General features: G+C 39.7%; 1 protein-coding gene across 1 annotated transcript in view; it reads right to left on the bottom strand.

Annotated features, from left to right (window-relative positions):
• Nucleotides 1-1,904: 1,904 nt before the first annotated feature.
• Nucleotides 1,905-26,119, bottom strand: part of LOC137254002 (uncharacterized) — a 106,955-nt gene continuing 82,740 nt past the window's right edge. Inside the window, exons 2-13 of the mRNA XM_067791656.1 lie at nucleotides 21,573-21,676; nucleotides 21,426-21,507; nucleotides 20,278-20,929; nucleotides 20,092-20,201; nucleotides 16,597-16,812; nucleotides 16,215-16,407; nucleotides 15,878-16,026; nucleotides 4,525-4,759; nucleotides 4,390-4,467; nucleotides 3,886-4,235; nucleotides 3,659-3,817; nucleotides 1,905-2,476 (exon numbers count right to left, since the gene is read on the bottom strand). Of these exons, the coding sequence (XP_067647757.1) occupies nucleotides 2,279-2,476; nucleotides 3,659-3,817; nucleotides 3,886-4,235; nucleotides 4,390-4,467; nucleotides 4,525-4,759; nucleotides 15,878-16,026; nucleotides 16,215-16,407; nucleotides 16,597-16,812; nucleotides 20,092-20,201; nucleotides 20,278-20,929; nucleotides 21,426-21,449 (2,364 nt within the window). The 5' untranslated portion in view covers nucleotides 21,450-21,507; nucleotides 21,573-21,676 and the 3' untranslated portion in view covers nucleotides 1,905-2,278. The remainder of the gene's footprint in view (nucleotides 2,477-3,658; nucleotides 3,818-3,885; nucleotides 4,236-4,389; nucleotides 4,468-4,524; nucleotides 4,760-15,877; nucleotides 16,027-16,214; nucleotides 16,408-16,596; nucleotides 16,813-20,091; nucleotides 20,202-20,277; nucleotides 20,930-21,425; nucleotides 21,508-21,572; nucleotides 21,677-26,119) is intronic.

Here is a 26,119-nt window from a genome sequence, read left to right on the forward strand (position 1 = left end):
ATATATCAAAATCATCAGGATCGAAAAAAAATATGATTGAGCCATGTCCGTCCGTCCGTCCGTCCGTTAACACGATAACTTGAGTAAGTTTTGAGGTATCTTGATGAAATTTGGTATGTAGGTTCCTGAGCACTCATCTCAGATCAGTATTTAAAATGAACGATATCGGACTATAACCACACCCACATTTTCGATATCGAAAATTTCGAAAAACCGAAAAAGTGCAATAATTCATTACCAAAGACAGATAAATCGATGAAACTTGGTAGGTGAGTTTAGCTTATGACGCAAAATAGAAAATTCGTAAAATTTTGGACAAAGGGCATGGCACCGCCAACTTTTAAAAGAAGGTAATTTAAAATTTTTTCAAGCTGTAATTTGGCAGTCGTTGAAGATATCATGATGAAATTTGCCAGGAACGTTACTACAATTATTATATGTACGCCTAATAAAAATTAGCAAAATCGGAGAAGGACCACGCCCACTTTTAAAAAAAAATTTTTTTTAAGTAAAATTTTAACAAAAAATTTAATATCTTTACAGTATATAAGTAAATTATGTCAACATTCAACTCCAGTAATGATATGGTGCAACAAAATACAAAAATAAAAGAAAATTTCAAAATGGGTGTGGCTCCACCCTTTTTCATTTAATTCGTCTAGAATACTTTTAAAGCCATAAGTGGAACAAAAATTTACCAATCCTTTTGAAATTTGGTAGGGGCATAGATTTTATGACGTTAATTGTTTTCTGTGAAAATGGGCGAAATCGGTTGAATCCACGCCCAGTTTTTATACACAGTCGTCCGTCTGTCCTTCCGCATGGCCGTTAACACGATAACTTGAGCAAAAATCGACATATCTTTACTGAACTTAGTTCACGTACTTATCTGAACTCACTTAATCTTGGTATAAAAAATGAACGAAATCCGACTATGACCACGCCCACTTTTTCGATATCGAAAATTACGAAAAATGAAAAAAATACCATAATTCTATACCAAATACGAAAAAAGGGATGAAACATGGTAATTGGATTGGTTTATTGACGCGAAATATAACTTTAGAAAAAACTTTGTAAAATGGTTGTGACACCTACCATATTAAGTAGAAGAAAATGAAAAAGTTCTGCAGGGCGAAATAAAAAACCCTTGAAATCTTGGAAGGAATACTGTTCGTGGTATTATATATATAAATAAATTAGCGGTATCCAACAGATGATGTTCTGTGTCACCCTGGTCCACATTTTGGTCGATATCTGGAAAACGCCTTCACATATACAACTACCACCACTCCCTTTTAAAACTCTCATTAATACCTTTAATTTGATACCAATATCGTACAAACAAATTCTGGAGTCACCCCTGGTCCACCTTTATGGCGATATCTCGAAAAGGCGTCCACCTATAGAACTAAGCCCCACGCCCTTTTAAAATACTCATTAACACCTTTCATTTGATACCCATATCGTACAAACATATTCTAGAGTCACCCCTGGTCCACCTTTATGGCGATATCTCGAAAAGGCTACCACCTATAAAACTACCACCACTCCCTTTTAAAACCCTCATTAATACCTTTAATTTGATACTCATATCGTACAAACAAATTCTAGGCACACCCCTGTTCCACCTTTTTGGCGATATCTCGAAACGGCGTCCACCTATGGAACTAAGGATCACTCCCTTTTAAAATACTCATTAACACCTTTCTTTTGATACGCATATTGTACAAACAAATTCTAGGTTCACCCCTGGTCCACCTTTATGGAGATATCTCGAAACGGCGTCCACCTATGGAACTAAGGATCACTCCCTTTTAAAATACTCATTAACACCTTTCTTTTGATACCCATATTGTACAAACAAATTCTAGGTTCACCCCTGGTCCACCTTTATGGAGATATCTCGAAACGGCGTTCACCTATGGAACTAAGGATCACTCCCTTTTAAAATACTCATTAACACCTTTCATTTGATACCCATATCGTACAAACAAATTCTAGAGTCAACCCTGATCCACCTTTATGGCGATATCCCTAAATGGCGTCCACCTATAAAACTATGGCCCACTCCCTCATAAAATACTCTTTAATGCCTTTCATTTGATACACATGTCATACAAACACATTCCAGGGTTTCCCTCGGTTTTCCTACATGGTTATTTTCCCTTATGTTGTCACCATAGCTCTCAGCTGAGTATGTAATGTTCGGTTACACCCGAACTTAACCTTCCTTACTTGTTTTGTTAATGATTGCAATTTTTAGTTGTCAAAATGTTTACAATTTCTTTGCGTATTTAGCCTTTTTCATAACTTGTGTTATGCCAGCGACCATAGTAAATTCAGGCATCCTAAGCTTGGAGTCTTCCTGAAAATCGCAACGACGTGATAAATGCAGCCAAGCGCGTTCTGTGTTGAGTGATAAAGGTGTTTGAAGCCAAGTAATGTAGTCTATGCTAAGGACGCCACTTAAAAGCTGAAAATTAGATAATATTAATTGTCATCAAAAGATAGAGATATCAAATGAAAAAGCAGTGAAAGTTCCGAGGATTATCTTTATAACAAATCGCAACAATATAGAAGTTCTTGCTGCTCAGAACAGATTTTCGAACACTTTTGCCAATCAATTTCTGTAAGCGATTCGGTTGAGGTGTAGACATTGAGTATTGGTCGCTGTAGCTCTTAGTCTATTTGACCGACTTCCACTGTAAGTTTGGGATTATATAAAAGAACTTTTTGAGTTCACTTCGTGACATCTACCAAAATCTTTTGAAATCACTGGTATCATTTAAAGTATACTTTTTAATCGATTTGGCAAAATTTTGACCCTATCACCGAATAATTTCGGGACTGTTTTGAGGATCAATTTGGATAATTTGGAGACCATTTCGGATTTGCTTTCGCGATCGATTAGTGGCTTAGCGGCGTGACTAGTAGTGTATCTGAATCATTTAGGCATAGTGTTTCCGAGCAATTAGTGATGGTATGAAATTTATTGAAATCATTTCAGAACCATCTCGGAAGCATGTTGTGAATATCTCCAGATCGTTTTTTTAAATATTTAAGCAATATTTTGGGGCTATTTCGTGGTAAATTTGTTGTTTTCTGACCATTTAGAGGCAATCTCTGAATCATAATGTCTGGATCATTTGGACCTATTTTGAGATTCTTTCGACATATTTTTGCAATTGTTTTCGAAATCAATTATTCGGGATCAGATAAATTTAAATAATTTGCCGATCATTTCCGGACGATTTGGGTATCATTTCAAGGTTTTTGTATGTATATTTCGGATTATTTTAGTCCTTTACTGGATCATTGAAAGAATATTTTAGGATTATTTCAGAAAAATTTTGAAATGTATTCCGATCAATTCCGGATTGATGCGGCAGAATTTCGGAAATATTTCGAGATAATTAGGTCATTGTTATCGGGACCTTCTCCGGACCATTTCGGAATCATTTCCAATTCAAAACGGATTATGGTATCTACATAAAAGGTGTGTTATTTAATTTTTGTACCGTTTAGAGCAGGGATCGTAACAGTTTTAAGCTTTTTTATTAAAATGTCAATGATTTTTTCAGTTTTTTTATTTCGCTCGGAAAAAAAATCGTTATTCAACGAGCCTAAAAAAGTGCCAATCTACTTACAAACATACCTGGTCAAACGTATGACTTCCCACTAAAAACATTGTTGATAATATCGAGTTGTTTGGTTCATAGATGTTTTGACCCATATTAGGACCACTAACTGTAACTCCTGTACCCAATTTTTCCATTAACCAATCAGCATTATTTTTTAAATATCTATAACTCGTCTATGTATTTCAAAGAAAAATATGTAAATTTCATATAAATTCAAGTTATTCCAAACATATTTCATTACCTTCAATGCTTGTTTACCAATATTGCTCGAGAGAACATCGCTCACTAATATATCAGCTATATAATCAGCTATACCCACATCTAATTCTGAGGCATAATTTGTAGGTGGACTTTGTATTAAACGTTCCGAATGTGCTGTATTCAAATCATCAATCTTAACGGTGCTTAACGTGCTTACCCAACTACGTGCTCCACCACTAAACTCAAACGGAGTGTTGGTTTCAGTTGCTATAGAATCTCTGGTTTGTTTTAGAAACAAATCTATTTGATCGGTATGTTTGTCATCTTCATCAATGCAGCATATAGCTTCCGATATTGAATAGCAAGTCGAAGCTTTTTCTATTTTATTTTCTATAATAATAAAAGAGGATTTTCAGTTAAATGTATTTTGTTGGAATACAACAAAGCGAAGAGTAAATGTAATTTATATTGGGGACACGATATCGGTCTATTTTCTTAATCGTTTTATCTTGTCCAAATGATGAAACGTTTTCCATCGACTTACCTTTTTCGTAATTTTTTGCTTTTCTTATCAAATCCGTATATAAAGCAGCGAAAACTATCTGAATTAGAACAGAATCGGCTAAAACATACAAAAATATTGAAGTTGACAGTTTGATTAATCTACATTGTAATCTACCTAAAGGTTTTGTTGAAACTGGTATAATGTCTTGTATCAAAATTATCACTTTATAAAGACTTTCCGATATGCAATCCCACATTTCGGAAACGCATGTTAAAGCCAATGACATTGCTTGATACATGCTGGCACCTGCCTCCACGGCGTTGACTAACATATCCACAATGCAATTAAGAACTGGATAAACAAAGTGCATTATTGCTTCGAGCCAAGGTGGTCGTCTTTGATTCCAAACCTTAAAAAAAGTTATTCGATTTCATGAAAATACGATGAGAAAATTATAGCATGTAAATTAAAAACATGGCGACCGCCGGGATCAAGTCCCGAGCAAACCAGCATCAAAAATGTATTGTAACGAATTTGCTTGCAAATCCTCTTATTTGCAATCCTTTGCTAAGTTCGAATCACTAAACTGTTGAATAAATAACTCCAATTTGTAATAATGCAAAATGGCCTTTATTAAAGTACTTCACAATACACTCAAACTGTGCAACGAATAGCTTGCTTAATAACCACACTGATTGATAGCTCAATGAAACTCTACTATTCAAAATAATACTGCTATTGCTCGCTAGATATCGTCTTAATCGCAACTGCTTGACAACTCAAATCAAACTGAATTACTTCTTACTCGCCTTCACCGCTTTTATAGTTTACGCTGCATACTTCTAGGCTCTTCGATTTCCAGAAGTTACTAGTTGTTTCGGCTACAAAATCGCCAGCCACAACTACGTGCACAAATTATTGCTCTCTCTTGTGACAACTCAGATAGGATATATGCATGTGTTGGTAGTTTACAGTCTCCCGCACACACATAAGCGTATAAGTAAATTCATCTGTGTGTGACATCTCATCTCTCGCTGCCTTGTATGTAAATGTTGCTCGTCGGAATGTGTACATATGTGTAGACGCAATTATTGATTCGTTTATGTAGATACATAATGATTGAATTATTGATGTGAATTCACGTCACTGCTTAGCATCGGCCTGGAGATGGCAGCACTCCTCAGTTTTGCTAATATTCGTAACACTGCCCTCCACCTAAGTCTGATCGTCCCGATCAGACAAATCTCTCAATCTAAACGCCGCTAGCATCTCCAAATGTACCACGCTTCTAATCCGTGGTTTCCTAGTGGTTTGTATGCGGTAGATGGTATCACTGATCTTCTTCACAACTTTGTACGGGCCTTCCCAACTGCACCGAAATTGGGCTGGAACACCTTTCCGCGGGTGAGGGTTGTTTAACAGTACCAAATCTCCATTCCGGAAACCTTCCGAATTATTTTCCCTGTCGTACCTGTGTTTCATCTTACTACTCATTACCCTGGGCCGTTCCTTCACACTCTGTTGTTTGGTCAATGAACCACTTCGTAGAGCTTGCGCTGGACGGATTTGCTTCACATACTCAGTATCGTTGCGACGTTTCCCAACAAAAGTGCGCGCTGGCTTGAAACCATCCTTGCATTCTTTCTGAAAAATTCGTTCAGTCATTTTAGTGCGTCCATTAGGGTTTGTTGATGCCGGTCTTTTCCTCGCAGGTACTTTTAATTTCGCTTTATTTGGCACATTCGATCCATCAACCTTTGCTCGATCTACTTTCCTTGACTTTCGTGGTCTCTGTCGAATCTCCTCCACCAGCACTCGCTTACTGCTGAACCCTTTTTCCAAACTGAAGTTAAGTGGCTCATCTTGGTTCTCATAATGCATCACCCTTCTCTGCATATCGATCTTGATGTCATGGTCAGCCAAGAAATCCACTCCCAATATAACTTCATCAACGATCTCCGCCACAACGAATTTGTGTAGAACCATGACCTTCCCAATTAGGACTTCACATATTACTTCTCCCTGGACTTGGTTATATTCGCCTGTGACCGTACGCAACCTCGCTCCAGGTAACGGTTTTACTCTCCTGTTGACCAAGTCAGATCGGATCAAGGAATGAGATGCGCCCGTATCTACAGTCAGTATTCGTTCTTTGCCATCCACATTCCCTCTGACGGTAAGACTGCTTGATTTCCTTCCAATTTGCGACACAGATATCACAGGACATTCAATAGCCCGGTCTATCTCTCTACCTCTTACTCGCTCTTGTTCATCTCCTCCAGCTTTGCGTTTATGGCCACCCACATTGTTGGAACTATTAGGACCAAGATCGCAATGACGTGCAATGTGACCTGGGTTGCCGCACTTGAGACATTTAATAACTCCGGCATTCTTCCGTTGAGATCCCTTCAGTGCTTCCAAAATTGTTTCTACCCATTCTGGCCTTTCTACTTCCACACGGCGTGCTTTGAAAACTGGCTTACACAGAAGCGACGCTGTTTCCTGAATCAGAGCATGCGATAACGTTTCAGCAAATGTCAGTTTTGGGTTCGCGTATGTAGCTCGCTTCGTTTCCACGTCTCGTATGCCATTTATGAAGCTCTGGAATTTTACCCTTTCAGTGTATTCCACGGGTGCGTCTGCATTTGCAAGATGAGCCAATCTTTCAATATCTGAAGCAAACTCCTGCAATGTCTCATTTGCTTTTTGGTAGCGGTTTTGCAACTCAATTTGGAATATCTGTTTCCTATGCTCGCTTCCGTAACGTCTCTCTAAAGCGCTCATTAATGTTTCGTAGTGGTTCCGCTCATACTCTGGGATAGTCTGTAAGATTTCCGCGGCAGGCCCTTTCAGTGCCACGAACAGAGCTGCAACTTTATCTTCAGCATTCCATTGGTTCACTGCTGCGGTCTTCTCAAACTGTAGCTTAAAGACCTGAAAAGGAACAACACCGTCAAAGGAAGGTGTTTTTACTTTTGGATTACTCGTTGAAACTGCTGGGCGATTTAGTTGCAACTGCTCGATACGTCCTCTCAAAGCATCCACCTCGGCCTCGATTTTTTCTTCAAACTGTAAAATTTTTGTATCTTGCGCCTCCAACTTCGAGGAAATACGTCCTTCTTGCTCTTCCAGTTGAGCAGAGATCTGCGCTGATATTTGTGCCGACATTTCGGATATTCGTGCCTCTTGTGCTTCAATCTTCGATGGTATACGGTTCTCCTGCGATTCCAGTTGAGATGACATATACATTTTCTGTTCTTCCAGTTGAGATGACATATACGTTTTTTGTTCTTCCAGTTGTGATGCCATATATGTCTTCTGCTCTTCCAGTTGTGATGACATTTGTGACGACATTGATGCTACAGTCGATGTTTGTGCAGATATTGCAGCCAATATCATGTTCAAGTCTGTGCTGGTAACCGTCTGCGATGTTTCGTTTTTCTCTTCAATTTTTGTTACTTCCTCGCCATCAAGATGAAAGTCATACTCTTCCACATCAATTCCTTCCGCTTCCATTGCCTCTCGTAGCCGTGCCTGAAGTTCAAGTTTAACGCCGCTTGTGTTCAATCCACGGCTCTCCAACTCCTTCTTTAGTTGCTGGATCTTCAATTCACTGAACTTTGCCATGTCCTTGTTGTCCTCCGGAATTTATTCAACAATTCCTCTTCTGACACCAATTGTAACGAATTTGCTTGCAAATCCTCTTATTTGCAATCCTCTGCTAAGTTCGAATCACTAAACTGTTGAATAAATAACTCCAATTTGTAATAATGCAAAATGGCCTTTATTAAAGTACTTCACAATACACTCAAACTGTGCAACGAATAGCTTGCTTAATAACCACACTGATTGATAGCTCAATGAAACTCTACTATTCAAAATAATACTGCTATTGCTCGCTAGATATCGTCTTAATCGCAACTGCTTGACAACTCAAATCAAACTGAATTACTTCTTACTCGCCTGCACCGCTTTTATAGTTTACGCTGCATACTTCTAGGCTCTTCGATTTCCAGAAGTTACTAGTTGTTTCGGCTACAAAATCGCCAGCCACAACTACGTGCACAAATTATTGCTCTCTCTTGTGACAACTCAGATAGGATATATGCATGTGTTGGTAGTTTACAGTCTCCCGCACACACATAAGCGTATAAGTAAATTCATCTGTGTGTGACATCTCATCTCTCGCTGCCTTGTATGTAAATGTTGCTCGTCGGAATGTGTACATATGTGTAGACGCAATTATTGATTCGTTTATGTAGATACATAATGATTGAATTATTGATGTGAATTCACGTCACTGCTTAGCATCGGCCTGGAGATGGCAGCACTCCTCAGTTTTGCTAATATTCGTAACACTGCCCTCCACCTAAGTCTGATCGTCCCGATCAGACAAATCTCTCAATCTAAACGCCGCTAGCATCTCCAAATGTACCACGCTTCTAATCCGTGGTTTCCCAGTGGTTTGTATGCGGTAGATGGTATCACTGATCTTCTTCACAACTTTGTACGGGCCTTCCCAACTGCACCGAAATTGGGCTGGAACACCTTTCCGCGGGTGAGGGTTGTTTAACAGTACCAAATCTCCATTCCGGAAACCTTCCGAATTATTTTCCCTGTCGTACCTGTGTTTCATCTTACTACTCATTACCCTGGGCCGTTCCTTCACACTCTGTTGTTTGGTCAATGAACCACTTCGTAGAGCTTGCGCTGGACGGATTTGCTTCACATACTCAGTATCGTTGCGACGTTTCCCAACAAAAGTGCGCGCTGGCTTGAAACCATCCTTGCATTCTTTCTGAAAAATTCTTTCAGTCATTTTAGTGCGTCCATTAGGGTTTGTTGATGCCGGTCTTTTCCTCGCAGGTACTTTTAATTTCGCTTTATTTGGCACATTCGATCCATCAACCTTTGCTCGATCTACTTTCTTTGACTTTCGTGGTCTCTGTCGAATCTCCTCCACCAGCACTCGCTTACTGCTGAACCCTTTTTCCAAACTGAAGTTAAGTGGCACATCTTGGTTCTCATAATGCATCACCCTTCTCTGCATATCGATCTTGATGTCATGGTCAGCCAAGAAATCCACTCCCAATATAACTTCATCAACGATCTCCGCCACAACGAATTTGTGTAGAACCATGACCTTCCCAATTAGGACTTCACATATTACTTCTCCCTGGACTTGGTTATATTCGCCTGTGACCGTACGCAACCTCGCTCCAGGTAACGGTTTTACTCTCCTGTTGACCAAGTCAGATCGGATCAAGGAATGAGATGCGCCCGTATCTACAGTCAGTATTCGTTCTTTGCCATCCACATTCCCTCTGACGGTAAGACTGCTTGATTTCCTTCCAATTTGCGACACAGATATCACAGGACATTCAATAGCCCGGTCTAGCTCTCTACCTCTTACTCGCTCTTGTTCATCTCCTCCAGCTTTGCGTTTATGGCCACCCACATTGTTGGAACTATTAGGACCAAGATCGCAATGACGTGCAATGTGACCTGGGTTGCCGCACTTGAGACATTTAATAACTCCGGCATTCTTCCGTTGAGATCCCTTCAGTGCTTCCAAAATTGTTTCTACCCATTCTGGCCTTTCTACTTCCACACGGCGTGCTTTGAAAACTGGCTTACACAGAAGCGACGCTGTTTCCTGAATCAGAGCATGCGATACCGTTTCAGCAAATGTCAGTTTTGGGTTCGCGTATGTAGCTCGCTTCGTTTCCACGTCTCGTATGCCATTTATGAAGCTCTGGATTTTTACCCTTTCAGTGTATTCCACGGGTGCGTCTGCATTTGCAAGATGAGCCAATCTTTCAATATCTGAAGCAAACTCCTGCAATGTCTCATTTGCTTTTTGGTAGCGGTTTTGCAACTCAATTTGGAATATCTGTTTCCTATGCTCGCTTCCGTAACGTCTCTCTAAAGCGCTCATCAATGTTTCGTAGTGGTTCCGCTCATACTCTGGGATAGTCTGTAAGATTTCCGCGGCAGGCCCTTTCAGTGCCACGAACAGAGCTGCAACTTTATCTTCAGCATTCCATTGGTTCACTGCTGCGGTCTTCTCAAACTGTAGCTTAAAGACCTGAAAAGGAACAGAACCGTCAAAGGAAGGTGTTTTTACTTTTGGATTACTCCTTGAAACTGCTGGGCGATTTAGTTGCAACTGCTCGATACGTCCTCTCAAAGCATCCACCTCGGCCTCGATTTTTTCTTCAAACTGTAAAATTTTTGTATCTTGCGCCTCCAACTTCGAGGAAATACGTCCTTCTTGCTCTTCCAGTTGAGCAGAGATCTGCGCTGATATTTGTGCCGACATTTCGGATATTCGTGCCTCTTGTGCTTCAATCTTCGATGTTATACGGTTCTCCTGCGATTCCAGTTGAGATGACATATACATTTTCTGTTCTTCCAGTTGAGATGACATATACGTTTTTTGTTCTTCCAGTTGTGATGCCATATATGTCTTCTGCTCTTCCAGTTGTGATGACATTTGTGACGACATTGATGCTACAGTCGATGTTTGTGCAGATATTGCAGCCAATATCATGTTCAAGTCTGTGCTGGTAACCGTCTGCGATGTTTCGTTTTTCTCTTCAATTTTTGTTACTTCCTCGCCATCAAGATGAAAGTCATACTCTTCCACATCAATTCCTTCCGCTTCCATTGCCTCTCGTAGCCGTGCCTGAAGTTCAAGTTTAACGCCGCTTGTATTCAATCCACGGCTCTCCAACTCCTTCTTTAGTTGCTGGATCTTCAATTCACTGAACTTTGCCATGTCCTTGTTGTCCTCCGGAATTTATTCAACAATTCCTCTTCTGACACCAATTGTAACGAATTTGCTTGCAATCCTCTTATTTGCAATCCTTTGCTAAGTTCGAATCACTAAACTGTTGAATAAATAACTCCAATTTGTAATAATGCAAAATGGCCTTTATTAAAGTACTTCACAATACACTCAAACTGTGCAACGAATAGCTTGCTTAATAACCACACTGATTGATAGCTCAATGAAACTCTACTATTCAAAATAATACTGCTATTGCTCGCTAGATATCGTCTTAATCGCAACTGCTTGACAACTCAAATCAAACTGAATTACTTCTTACTCGCCTGCACCGCTTTTATAGTTTACGCTGCATACTTCTAGGCTCTTCGATTTCCAGAAGTTACTAGTTGTTTCGGCTACAAAATCGCCAGCCACAACTACGTGCACAAATTATTGCTCTCTCTTGTGACAACTCAGATAGGATATATGCATGTGTTGGTAGTTTACAGTCTCCCGCACACACATAAGCGTATAAGTAAATTCATCTGTGTGTGACATCTCATCTCTCGCTGCCTTGTATGTAAATGTTGCTCGTCGGAATGTGTACATATGTGTAGACGCAATTATTGATTCGTTTATGTAGATACATAATGATTGAATTATTGATGTGAATTCACGTCACTGCTTAGCATCGGCCTGGAGATGGCAGCACTCCTCAGTTTTGCTAATATTCGTAACAGTATGAAAAAGTATTTTAAACTAGTTATTCTAAGCGTTGTCGCTCCTCAGCAGTGGCGCAAGCGAGTAAGAAGTAATTCAGTTTGAGTTGAGCTATCAACAAGTTTGATTAAGCACGCGGTCTGGCGCCCAATAGTAGAGTTTGATTTGAGTTGTCAAGCAGTTTGATTAAGACGATATCTAGCGAGCAATAGCAGTATTATTTTGAATAGTAGAGTTTCATTGAGCTATCAATCAGTGTGGTTATTAAGCAAGCTATTCATTGCACAATTTGTTATTGTGAAGTACTTTAATAAAGGCCATTTTGCATTATTACAAATTGGAGTTATTTATTCAACAGTTTAGTGATTCGAACTTAGCAGGGGATTGCAAATAAGAGGATTTGCAAGCAAATTCGTTACAATTGGTGTCAGAAGAGGAATTGTTGAATAAATTCCAGAGGACAACAAGGACATGGCAAAGTTCAGTGAATTGAAGATCCAGCAACTAAAGAAGGAGTTGGAGAGCCGTGGATTGAATACAAGCGGCGTTAAACTCGAACTTCAGGCACGGCTACGAGAGGCAATGGAAGCAGAAGGAATTGATGTGGACGAGTATGTATGTCTTTTATCCTGATGAGGACAAGACAACAGCAAAAATTGAAGAGAAAAATGAAACACCGCAGACAATGGCGAACACAGACCTAAACATGATGTTGGCTGCAATATCGGCACAAATGTCCGAAATGTCATCACAAATATCTACCAACATGTCGTCACAATTGGCATCCCAACTGGAATCGCAAAAGACAGAAATAACATCTCAACTGTCATCACAGATGGAATCCCAAGAGACAGGTATAACATCAAAGATGTCGTCTCAGCTGGAATCGCAGGAGAACCGTATAACAGCGAAGATTGAAGCACAAGAGGCACGGATATCCGAAATGTCGGCGCAAATTTCAGCACAGATATCATCACAGATCTCTGCTCAACTGGAAGAGCAAGAAGAACGTATTTCCTCGAAGTTGGAGGCGCAAGATACAAAAATTTTACAGTTTGAAGCAAAAATCGAGGCCGAGGTGGATGCTTTGAGGGGACGTATCGAGCAGTTGCAACTAAATCGCCCAGCAGTTTCAACGAGTAATCCAAAGGTAAAAACACCATCCTTTGACGGTTCTGTTCCTTTCCAGGTCTTTAGGCTACAGTTTGAGAAGACCGCAGCAGTGAACAACTGGAATGTGGAAGATAAAGTTGCCGCACTCTTCGTAGCATTGAAAGGACCAGCTGCCGAAATCTTACAGACTATTCCAGAGTACGAACGGAACAGTTATGACGCATTGATGGCTGCTGTAGAACGGCGATACGGAAGCGAACACAGGAAACAGATATTTCAAATAGAATTGCAAAGCCGCTACCAAAAAGCTAACGAGACTTTGCAGGAGTTTGCTTCTGACATTGAAAGATTGGCTCATCTTGCAAATGCGGATACACCCGTGGAATACACTGAAAGGGTAAAAATTCAGAGCTTTATAAATGGCATACGGGACGCCGAAACAAAGCGAGCTACATACGCAAACCCAAAGCCAACATTTGCAGAAACGGTGTCACAAGCTCTGATTCAGGAAACAGCGTCACTTCTGTGTAAGCCAGTTTTCAAAGCACGCCGTGTGGAAGGTAAAAGGCCAGAGTGGGTAGACACAATTTTGGAAGCACTGAAGGGATCTCAACAGAAGACCGCCGGAGTTATTAAATGTTTCAAGTGCGGCAACCCAGGTCACATAGCACGTCATTGCGATCTTGGTCTTAATAGTTCCAACAATGTTGTTGGCCGTAAACGCAAAGCTGGAGGAGATGAGCAAGAGCGAGTAAGAGGTAGAGAGCTAGATCCAGCTATTGAATACCCGTAAAAAGAGTAAAACCGTTACCTGGAGCAAAGTTGCGTACGGTCACTGGCGAGTATAACCAAGTTCAGGGAGAAGTGATATGTGAAGTATTGATTGGGAAGGTCATGGTTCTACACAAATTTGTTGTGGCGGAGATTGTTGATGAAGTTATATTGGGAGTGGATTTCTTGGTTGACCATGACATCAAGATCGATATGCAGAGAAGGGTGATGCGTTATGAGAACCAAGATGTGCCACTTAGCTTTAGTTTGGAAAAAGGGTTCAGCAGTAATCGGGTCCTGGTGGATAAGACTCGACGACGACGAAATTCAAAGGTAAAGGTTAATGGAACATATGGGCCAAAGAAATCAAAACCGAAGGTACCTGTGAGAGAAACACTGGCATTGAAAAGCCCTAACGGACGTACTAAAACGAAAAAAGAATGCGAGGGTAGTTTCAAGCAGGAGCGCACTACTGTTGTGAAATGTGGGAACGATACCGATTATGCAAAGCAAACCCGTCCAGCGCAAGCTCTACGAAGTGGTTCATTGACCAAACAACAGAGTGTGAAGGAACGGCCCAGGGTAATGAGTAGTAAGATGAAACACTGGCATGACAAGAACTTTAATTCGGAAGGTTTCTTGGCGGGAGATTTGGTACTGTTAAACAACCCTCACCGGCGGAAAGGTGTTCCAGCCAAATTTCGGTGCAGTTGGGAAGGCCCGTACAAAGTTGTGAAGAAGATCAGTGATACCATCTACCGCATTCAAACCACTGGGAAACCACGGATTAGAAGAGTGGTACATGTGGAGATGCTAGCGGCGTTTAGATCTGGAGATTTGTCTGATCGGGACGATCAGACTTAGATGGAGGGCAGTGTAACGAGTGTTAGCAGCACTGAGCGATGCTATCGTCTCCAAACCGATGCTAAGCAGTGACGTGAATGCACATCAATAATTCAATCATTATGTATCTACATAAACGAAACAATAACTGCGTCTCCATATATGTACCATGTACGTATACCAGCAGCGGAGAGTCAATGCACTAACACATACATCTGGGAGACGCTGAAAAGTAGACAATTGTAAACAAGTAGAAACTATATGAGAACTATAAACACACGAAATAGTTGGTAAGTTCTGGAAATAGAAGAGCCTAGATGTATGCAGCGTAAACAATAAAAGTGGCGCAAGCGAGTAAGAAGTAATTCAGTTTGAGTTGAGCTATCAATAAGTTTGATTAAGCATGCGGTCTGGCGCCCAATAGTAGAGTTTGATTTGAGTTGTCAAGCAGTTTGATTAAGACGATATCTAGCGAGCAATAGCAGTATTATTTTGAATAGTAGAGTTTCATTGAGCTATCAATCAGTGTGGTTATTAAGCAAGCTATTCGTTGCACAGTTTGTTATTGTGAAGTACTTTAATAAAGGCAATTTTGCATTATTACAAATTGAAGTTATTTATTCAACAGTTTAGTGATTCGAACTTAGCAGAGGATTGCAAATAAGAGGATTTGCAGCAAATTCGTAAAAATATACATAGATCCTGTCCCACCAGATTGTAAGAATAAATCTCAATGGAGCTAAATTTCACCAGGTATTTGTTTTATTTTTATGTTAAAATCATGCCCAAATGATAAATGTTAATGAATCATCAATGAGATCAATTAATTCTATATATGATGTCCTAATGTTGTTGTTGTTGTTGTTGTTGTTGTAGCAGTGTTGTCCTAATGTCTAGATCAATTCCAAACAATGGTCGAAAATAGGAATAACAATTGCTCTGATAGATATTCCTAAGCAAATAGTATATTGTGGCTCTGTCAATAAAAATAATTATTTGTTTTTAAGTAGAAAAACAGAAAAAGGAATTTTCAAACAACCTTTGATTACTTCCAAATTAAGCGATATAACGAAAAATTTTAAACATGGAAATTTAGACAACGAATAATACAAATTTTATATGCAGTTAAAAAACTATTTAAAAATAAACATATAAATATTTTAGTTGGCGCAGCGCCGATATGATAAGCTTAAATTGTGTATAAGCATAGTTATTCATTTTTCAAATAAAGCTGACTCTTAAGTTACTATCGGGTATTCGACTTAACTTTCTATGGCATATGTGTCAAAAATTCATACATATATGTACCTGTCGTTTATCTAGACAATCACTCCATCCCGCACCACATTCGTCTAATATTTTGACGAGACAAGACTTGATATCTGCAGCTTTTCCCACAGCCACTAGTATGTAGGTTAGCGATAGAGCGATTTGGTAATTGGATTGTCCAATGGGATCTGAAAAGATTTATAAAAACCATAAACACCTTATTTGTTGAAATAGAACAAAATCTTTGGTTAAGAGACGTTTAATATTTTGTATTCCAGTAATTCATTCAGGTCAATAGTTTGCGTTATAATAGATGATGCCCACAAGTTTTCTAAACAGAACTTTACGTCGACAATTTGTTCACATTGATTTTTACCTGCGTGGTTTTTAATATGTTCCGACATATCCAAACACTCTCCACGGCATAAAAATGCTTCACACTTTTTTCCTTCACTGCAATCGCTGAGAAATGTGTAACTTTCATTTTTGAAATTTTCGAGCGAAGGTAAATGTGAGAAAATGTGGCGAAGTATTATGCCAGTCACTTGAGCGTTGCGCATTAAAAGCACCTACATAGAAATAATACGAAAATTTATTCATAACAATTAGCCCGGGTAGTTTTGCTCATCTTCATGCAAAAGCTTAAAAAAATGCGAAACATTTTCTGAGAAAAATTGTTTAGAGTTGGGTTGAACAACAAATGGTTAGTAGTTAGTTAGCAACATTTCCCATTAAAATTTTGAATACAAATATATTACCTTCAATAAGTACGCCCAATCTGCCTCGGGAAACGCCAAAATCACTTTCAGTTCCAATGAAATTGCAATTCGCGCACTTAGGTCTCCAAATTCAGTAACCCACTGGAAAGTTTTATCGGTTGAGAAGAGATGTGTTGACGCAAATAAAATCCAGGCACATGGCAAACCTTGTCGTGACGAAAACATTTCCATATTTTCAATATTTTTTCGACAAAGCTGTAAGTAAATATTTAAAAAATAAAATGGCCATATTAATACTATAGATTGTTATGTTGGAAAATATCTTAAGGTCCGTGGGATCAAGATAAAACAGAGTAAAACGTGCGTTCACATGCTCTGTTCTCCCAGGCCTAAAATCCTTGAATTCTGGGTGGCTCTCGAAAAAGTGTTTTTCAGGGACCTTCATTCTGTTGCGGCAATTACGATGCCTTAGACGATATATACACCTTACTATACTAGCTACCGTAGATCGAACCACTTTCTTGGACTCATTAATTTAATTATCGCCCTTATTTTTAGCTTGGATGCTTGGATGCTTCTCCAAAGCAGCGATGGGCAGAGCGTATTAGCCCTGTTTATAGTATTGTGACGAGCATGAGTGACACTAAGTGACACTAGTCTGATGCTAAGTAAATGAAGTCACAACAACAATAAAGCAGACAGTCACTTGTATCTACATAAACGAATAAAACATTATGTCTACACATATGTACGTACACGCAGCAGAGAAGAGATGCACAAACACATGCAGATATCTTATCGGTGATGCTCCCAAAAGTATGCAATTATAATTGTTGAAGTGTCGCTCACAAATACACGCATATGACAAGCTATATACGTGCATCTGTAGTTATAATTATATGGCGGCAACTAAATAAATTCTGGAAGCGCCTAGAAGATGCCACGAGGAAATCACAGAGTATAAAAGCACCAGCGGTAGAGGCGCTATAATCAGTTTGTGATTAAGCACGCAATCTGTCGGGCAATAGTAGAGTTTCATTTAAGCTAACAGTCAGTTTGGTTATTAAGCAAGCTAGTTGCAAAGTATAAGTGTTATTGTGAAATACTTTAATAAAGGCCATTTTTCCATTATTCAATATTGGAGTTATTTATTCAACAGTTTAGTGATTCGAACTTAGCAGAGGGTTGCAAATAAGAGGATTTGCAGTAAATTCGTTACAATTGGTGTCAGAAGAGGAATTGTTGAATAAACTCCGAAGACTTAGAATACAACTTGGACATGCCAAAGTTAAGTGAATTGAAGATCCAGCAACTGAAGAAGGAGTTGGAGAGCCGTAGTTTGAATACAACCGGCATTAAACGAGAACTTCAGGAACGACTACGACAGGCAATGGAATTAGAAGGAATTGATGTGGAAGAGTATGATTTTCATCTTGATGGCGAGGAAGCAACAAAAATGGAATAAACACCGCAGACAATGGCGAACACAGACCTGAACATGATATTGGCTGCAATATCGGCACAAATGTCCGAAATGTCATCACAAATATCCACCAACATGTCATCTCAACTGGATGAACAGAAGACAAGTATTGCATCTCAACTGGAATCGCAGGAGACACGCATAACATCGAAGATTGAAGCACAAGAAACACGCATTTCAGAAATGTCGCAAATGTCATCTCAACTGGAAGAACAGAAGACATATATGACATCTCAGTTGGCTGAACAGTTGAAAGCACAAGAGGCTCGCATATCCTCGCAGCTGGAGGCGCAGGAGATAAGGGTATCATCGAAGCTGGAGGCACAAGATACAAAAATTGTACAACTCCAGGTTAAAATCGATGCTGAGATTGAAACATTGAGAGGTCGTATACAGGAGCTGCAACTAAATCGCCCAGCTGTTTCAGCAAGCAATCCAAAGGTAAAAACACCATCCTTTAACGGTTCTGTTTCTTTCCAGGCCTTTAAGCTACAGTTTGAGAAGACCGCAGCAGTGGACAACTGGAATGCGGAAGATAAAGTTGCTGCACTGTTCTTGGCATTGAAAGGGCCTGCAGCTGAGATTTTACAAACCATTCCAGAGGGCGAACGGAACTGTTATGAAGCATTGATGGCCGCTCTAGATCGCAGCAGAGAAGAGATGCACAAACACATGCAGATATCTTATCGGAAATGCTCTCAAAAGTATGCAATTGTAATTGTGGAAGCGTCGCTCACAAATACACACATATGAGAAGCTATATACGTGCATCTGTAGTTATAATTATATGGCGGTAACTAAGTAAATTCTGGAAGCTCCTAGAAGATGCCAATAGGAAATCACAGAGTATAAAAGCACCAGCGGTAGAGGCGCTATAATCAGTTTTTGATTAAGCACGCAATATGTCGGGCAATAGTAGAGTTTCATTAAGCTATCAGTCAGTTTGGTTATTAAGCAAGCTAGTTGCAAAGTATAAGTGTTATTGTGAAGTACTTTAATAAAGGCCATTTTCCATTATTCAATATTGGAGTTATTTATTCAACAGTTTAGTGATTCGAACTTAGCAGTTAATGCTTTGTTAACTTCGGACATCGTATGATTCCCCGGCAGCTAAATCCAAGACCATATACATACCAAGACCATACATATACCCATATACATATCTACCCTGACTAACTTGACTTAATATTAACGTGGATGATCCAAGAGCTCAAAGAGCCGCCTGGATAGTAGGCTAGCGGTACTCTTTACAACCAATAAAGCGAAATCGAAAATTACGGATACGTACTCCCCTAGCCATCTCACTGTCAAAGAACATTCCTATGTCGTCCATTTTTGTTGTGAAACGTTTACATACATTGCGGCAAGATATGGCCGTGCCCGTGTGAACGCTTTTACCAGAAGTCCAACTTCCGATGCCTTAGGGCACCTTGAGATACCACTTCCTTGATAAATAGATGGATCAGACTACATTTTGCTTTGAATTATTTAGCAGACGTGCATGACAGCGTAATCTCGTTTGCCTCTTTTCCATGCTTAACACTATCGGAGAGATTTAGGTCTTGAACTTTCAGAGCAGATAGGTTAAAGCTTGCAATTTTCACTTAGTCGGGTAAAAGGGACGACGACGACCTTGTAGACCACAGCATGCAGCGCAGTCTCTGTTGGACAGTGGCCAAGATATACATGTGAGCGATCATTAGTCTTTCAAGAAATATTCCATCCGGATTTGAGGATTTGTATGGTAAAAAATTATTATTTTCGATTCAACCTTATTTCGCATTATTCGTTTATTTCCACCCAAAGAGGAGGACAATACTCCATCTGGAAAGTGCGTTTTTACAAGCAGCTTATCTGTTTCCCTGGAGATTGCTGCCTTTCCTCTTTCTTGATAATGCTTTGGTTGATTCGATAGATAAGCAAAATCCTTCTTTTCCTTCTGAACATATCTTTTGGTAAACCTGAAGTAAGCGTTTATGGCTGTTAGCTCTCCGTAAAACTGCTCCTATTGAAAAACTTGCAAGACTATGAATACAGACATTTCAACTAACCTTTGACAACACTCCCAATGGTGCACCTCGTAAAAGAAGACAGTAAAACAGCTCACGACACTTGGCGTGCACATCGCGTATTATAGCACTTTGATTTGGAAGCTGCAGACCTAATTTAATAAAAAAAGAAAAAAATATTATTTTCAACTATTTAAACGTAGTAAACTCACCCCCTCTCCGACTCACCAATATAAGCTTCTCCACTCTCACATATAAAAGACAATAGCTCAGCAGCACAAAAAAGAATATTCGAGATATCAGCCAAATGTAATTGAGCTCTTTCAACGCTTGTCAAAATTAAGGAGTATCGCGCCGTCAGCACACTCAGCGTCTCATTCAAAATTCCAGCAAAAATACGTTGAGCCATTTTTGGTGGCACCGAATTCCATAGATCATCTTTAATCCCCTGAATATAATGCCACCACATTTGTACGGTATAAGAGCCACGCTCCGATTCAAAAAATGGTTGACTATTTTCCCAATGCAAACAATCGGCATCTTGTACGATATAAAGCAACAGCAGCCTACAATGTAAGTCAAGTAACCTTTCGGCTAACGCTTCAGCCATTTGAAAATATTGTTTGTAGGATAGCCTCAATGCTCCACCCTTTTCATTGCCTTTTGGACGATAAACTTTCACATTGGCTGCTTGCATATAAATATTTAAACAATTTTTGATTAAAGCTGCTGCGCCAATGGTGGCTGTCAATACAGATAAGTCGGCATGATCCAAAGATTCTTGAGAGAGAATATGCAAATGTTCCAAGAGCATATCAGCAGAGCGTGTAACGAGATTAACAAATTTTTCAGGATCTGAAGTTTTAACAACAACTGTACCCTGAAAGTATGTGGCTTAAGGTAGTACATACATAAAAAAGTAGAACTTGTAAAAACATTAGGGGAGGCCAAAAATATAAATATCTTAATTTAGCAAGTAAGAGAGTCGGAGTGCGAGTGAACAGATCATAATATACGCTTCAGTTTACTTATTAGTGTGTGTCAAGCTATGATAAATGACGAACTAATATATTTTTTATCTCAAATGAATCTGGGCTCATATCCATGGTGATGGTTCGTACTGGACATTGTTCAATAGAAGCTCATCTCGCTAGGATGGGCGTAGACTCTGTTGCTTATTAACTAAATCCTTCTTGAAGTGGTCCCATCTACGGCATGATACCATTTGGTCTAAATGTCAAGTATCAGTAAATTTCCGCACAGACAGACGCTGCAAATTATACATAGAGCTAATTCTATGACAAACATATTTTCTTTCTTCTTTTTAGCATACCCTAATATGCAATTTATGATTTTATTCACATAAACAAAATTACCGGATCATGTGTCAATAAATCCATTTCGGAATGTAAAAGGCCAGAATGTTTTTGATAGGATGCATAATATTCATCTTCCCACCTATTTACGTAGGAAAATTTAAAACTGGTGCTCCTGAGAAATCATCCCAATCTAATATTACTCACCACAAAACTATTTTTATCGCAGCAAAAGATGCATATCGCGGGAAGTCCAGCTTGCCACCAACCACTCCAAGGCAAATGCGTTCTTGCAGGACACCTTGATGTTCCTTCATTGAAATATTTGTAAATTAATTGAAAAAATTTAATTGGTTTTAAAAGTATATTGATGCAGCTTTTTGGGCTTGTCGTGCGGTCTGTGCCTGAGGCCAAAACCTAAATGTATCCTGCATACTTCATACAAGATCTCTTCATTATTTTTGATTTATACATTTGGCCCATAAAATAGCAGAATTTTTCGATTATTAGTTTTCATCGAATAATACCTGATAAAACTGTAAATCGCGCTGCAACAGAACTGGCACTCTGTCCATTAAATTTCCTTCTTCCATTACCTCCATTTTTGTAGTTATTATATTTTATTACTTATATTTATTTAAAATTAGTTGAAATTTAGGGTCATAAACTAGCACAATATTTTGTATCTTCAATGATTTTTTATTGATCAAATATATTACGGGCTTCCATGGATACTCACCAAGCTAAACGAAGCGAATATTGTTACAGTACCTCGTTTAACGAAACTGTTGGGAAATTTTTCAGTCAGGAAATACAGAACATTCGTATTTCGAAGCATTTGCCTAATAAGCTCTCAATCTCATGAACTATACGACTATTTTTTAATGGGTTTTTGGAGCTTTTTGAAATGCATGATGTTGTATTTAGGTCTTTTTGGGCCAATAGAAGTTACCTCTGGAGTGAAATAATACTAGCGAGTTCTTCCTTGCTTAGCGGTGATTTAGCCTAATGTAGAGATAATTGTAAAATAATATGCGGCTTCCTTTTTATCATTTTTATCCTTCTTTTCTGCTTTGCCTCTTCTTCTATCTCTCATCCTTCGCGCCGTTCTTCTTCGCTCCCATTCGGCCTTTCATTCATTCATTCATTTAATTCATTTATTTAAATAAAAAAATAGTACAATGAGATTTAACATCTTTTATAGTACAACAAAAACAAAATTATAATGAAATATATCAAGTACTTAACCAATAGACAGAGGTGTAAATCTATATATTGTTACGAATATTAGCAACACTAAGGGGTACTGCCATCTCTAGGCCGATGCTAAGCAGTGACGTGAATTCACATCAATAATTCAATCATTATGTCTACACATACGCGTGCACGCGGCGGAGAAGCAACACACAAGCACATGCAGATATCTTATCTGAAATGATCCTAAAGGTATGCAATTGTGATTGTGGAAGTGTCGCTCACACATACAAGCGCATGGAGTATGAGAGAAGCTATAAAAATTATACATCTGTACTTGTAGCTGAGAAATTTATAACTAACTAGTAAGTTCTGGAATTAGAAAAGCCTAGAAATATGCAACAAGGAGGTCGGACAGTATAAAAGGGCGACAACAGTGGAGGCGAGAAGTCAGTTTCATTTGAGCTATCAATCAGTTTGGTTATTAAGCAAGCTATTCGTTGCAAAGTATAAGGGTTATTGTGAAGTACTTTAATAAAGGCCATTTTTCCATTATTCAATATTGGAGTTATTTATTCAACAGCTCAGCGATACGAATGTTGGCAGAAGATTGCAAATAAGGGGAGTTGCAGTAAAATTTGTTACAATTGGTGTCAGAAGAGGAATTGTTGAGTAAATTCCAGAAGACAACAAGGACATGGCAAAGTTCAGTGAATTGAAGATCCAGCAACTGAAGACGGAGTTGGAGCGCCGTTGATTGAATACAACCGGCATTAAACTCGAACTTCATGCACGACCACGAGAGGCAATGGAAGCAGAAGGAATTAATGTGGAAGAGTATGTCTTTCCTCTTGATGGCGAGGAGACAACAAAAATTTAAGAGAAAAATGAAACATCACAGACAGTTACCAGCACAGACTTGAACGTGATATTGGCTGCAATATCTGCACAAACGTCGACAGTAACATCGAAAATTGAAGCACAAGAAACACGTATTTCAGAAATGTCGACACAGATAACATCCAAGATGGAAGCTCAACTGGAAGAACAGAAAACATATATGGCATCCCAACTGGAAGAGCAAAAGACATATATGACATCTCAGTTGGCTGAGCAGTTGAAAGCACAGGAGGCCCGCATATCCTCGCAGCTGGAGGCACAGGAGATAAGGGTAACGTCGAAGCTGGAGGCCCAGGATACAAAAATTTTACAGTTTGAAGAAAAAATCGAGGCCAACGTGTATGCTTTGAGAGGACGTATCGAGCAGTTGCAACTAAATCGTCCAGCAGTTTCAACGAGTAATCCAAAGGTAAAAACACCATCTTTTGACAGCTCTGTTCCTTTCCAGGTGTTTAAGATTCAGTTTGAGAAGACCGCAGCAGTGAACAACTGGAGTGCTGAAGATAAAATTGCTGCACTATTCGTGGCATTGAAACGATCTGCTGCTGAAATCCTACAGACTATTCCCGAGGGAGAGCGGAACAAATACGAAACATTGATGAGCGCTCTAGAGAGGCGATACGGAAGCGAACACAGGAAGCAGATACACCAAATAGAGTTGCAAAACCGCTACCAAAAAGCTAATGAGACTTTGCAGGAGTTTGCGTCAGATGTCGAAAGGTTTGCACATTTGCCGAATGCCGACGCACCCGTGGAGTAACCGAAAGGGTAAAAATTCAGAGCTTAATAAATGGCATACGGGACGTCGAAACGAAGAGAGCCACATACGCAAACCCAAAGCCAACATTTGCAGAAACGGTATCGCATGCATTGACTCAGGAAACTGCCTCACTATTGAGTAAACCAGCATACAAAGCTCATCGTGTGGAAGTGGAAAGACCAGATTGGGTAGACACAACTTTGGAAGCACTGAAGGGATCACAACAGAAAAATGCCGGAGTTATTAAATGTTTCAAGTGCGGCAACACAGGTCATATTGCACGACAGTGTAGCCCCGTTCCTAATAGCTCCAACAATGTGGGTGGCCGTAAACGCAGAGCTGAAGGAGATGAGCAAATCTCCAAGTCCATTCAATCGTTAAACTAAAGCGAGTCAGCCGCAAGGGGCGACAGCTGGCTCCCTCAATTGAATGCCCCATAATCTCTATCTCGCAAATTGTGAGAAGGTCACACAATCTTACTGTGGGAGGACATGTAGATGGAAAGGAACGTTTACTGACTGTAGATACGGGTGTATCTCATTCCATCATTCGAGCGGATTTAGTCAACAAGAAGATAAGACCATTGCATGGAGCAAAATGAAATCATAATTGGAGTGGATTTCTTAATCGACCAAGGCATCATCGATATGCAAAGCAAGAAGATTCGATATAAGAACATGGATGTGCCACTTAATTTCGGCTACGGGAGAGCCTACAGCAGTAAACGAGTGCTGGTGGAAGAGAGTCAGCAAATACCACCAAAATCCGAAGCAGTCATCTGAGCAAAGGTTGATGGAGATTGTGGGACAAACAAATTGTGGGTTGTCGAAGCAGCAAACAAATCAGCACCGAACATACTTGTAGGAAAACCCCTGGCTATGACAAAACAAGATGGACGTATTCCGGTAAGAGTACTCAATGAGTTCAAGTCACCACTCAAACTGGCCAAAGGAGCTATTTTGGGAAGATGCCAAGAGGCTGAAGTAGTTATTAACTATGAACAGCTCCAGTAACACGTTTCATCTAGTAATACTGATATTTCAAATGACATCACGGCATGGACAGAGGGGCTAGAGGAAAATTATCAGAGTAAGGCAAAGCAACTGCATTTAAAGTACGCAAACATATTTGACGACGATGGTTCCAAACCAGGCCGCACCAATGTTTTGAAACATCAAATTGACACTGGAGACGCGAGACCGATACGTCAAGCTCCTCGTAGTGTTCCACTGGCAAAACAGGAAGTTGTGAATCAAATCGTACAAGAAATGAGCGACAGCGGCGTCATCGAACCATCAGCTAGTCCATGGAGCTCACCTGTAGTACTTGTGAAGAAGAAGGATGGGAAAATGATGTTTTGCGTGGACTACCGCAAATAGAACGGCGTCACGAAAAAGGATAGCTACCCATTGCCAAGAATTGACGACACTCTGGACTCGCTCGCTGGTACGAAATGGTTTTCCACACTGGACTTGAAAAGTGGCTACTGGCAAGTGGAGGTGAAGGAGGAAGACAAAGACGGACAGCCTTCAGCGTCGAAGATGTTCTTTGACAATTTACAGTAATGCCTTTTGGACTTTGTAATGCACCAGCTACTTTTGAGAGACTCATCGATCAGGTATTGAAAGGACTGCACTGGAAAACATGCTTGGTAAACCTGGACGACATCATCGTATTGGGCAAGAACTTCGATGAACATCTTAAAAACTTGGAGGAAGTTTTCCAGAGAATAGCTGGCGCTGGTCTGAAACAAAGTCCCAAAAAGTGTGCCCTGTTTAAAAAGGAAGTAAATTATTTCGGTCACAAGGTAACGACAGAGGGCATCTGCACTGCAAACGAAAAGATAGAGGCTGTAAAGGATTGGCCAAGACCACAGAACCTAAATGAATTGAGAAGTTTC

This window comes from Eurosta solidaginis, chromosome 5, assembly GCF_040869045.1.
Source record: "Eurosta solidaginis isolate ZX-2024a chromosome 5, ASM4086904v1, whole genome shotgun sequence".
Classification (NCBI taxonomy): domain Eukaryota; kingdom Metazoa; phylum Arthropoda; class Insecta; order Diptera; family Tephritidae; genus Eurosta; species Eurosta solidaginis.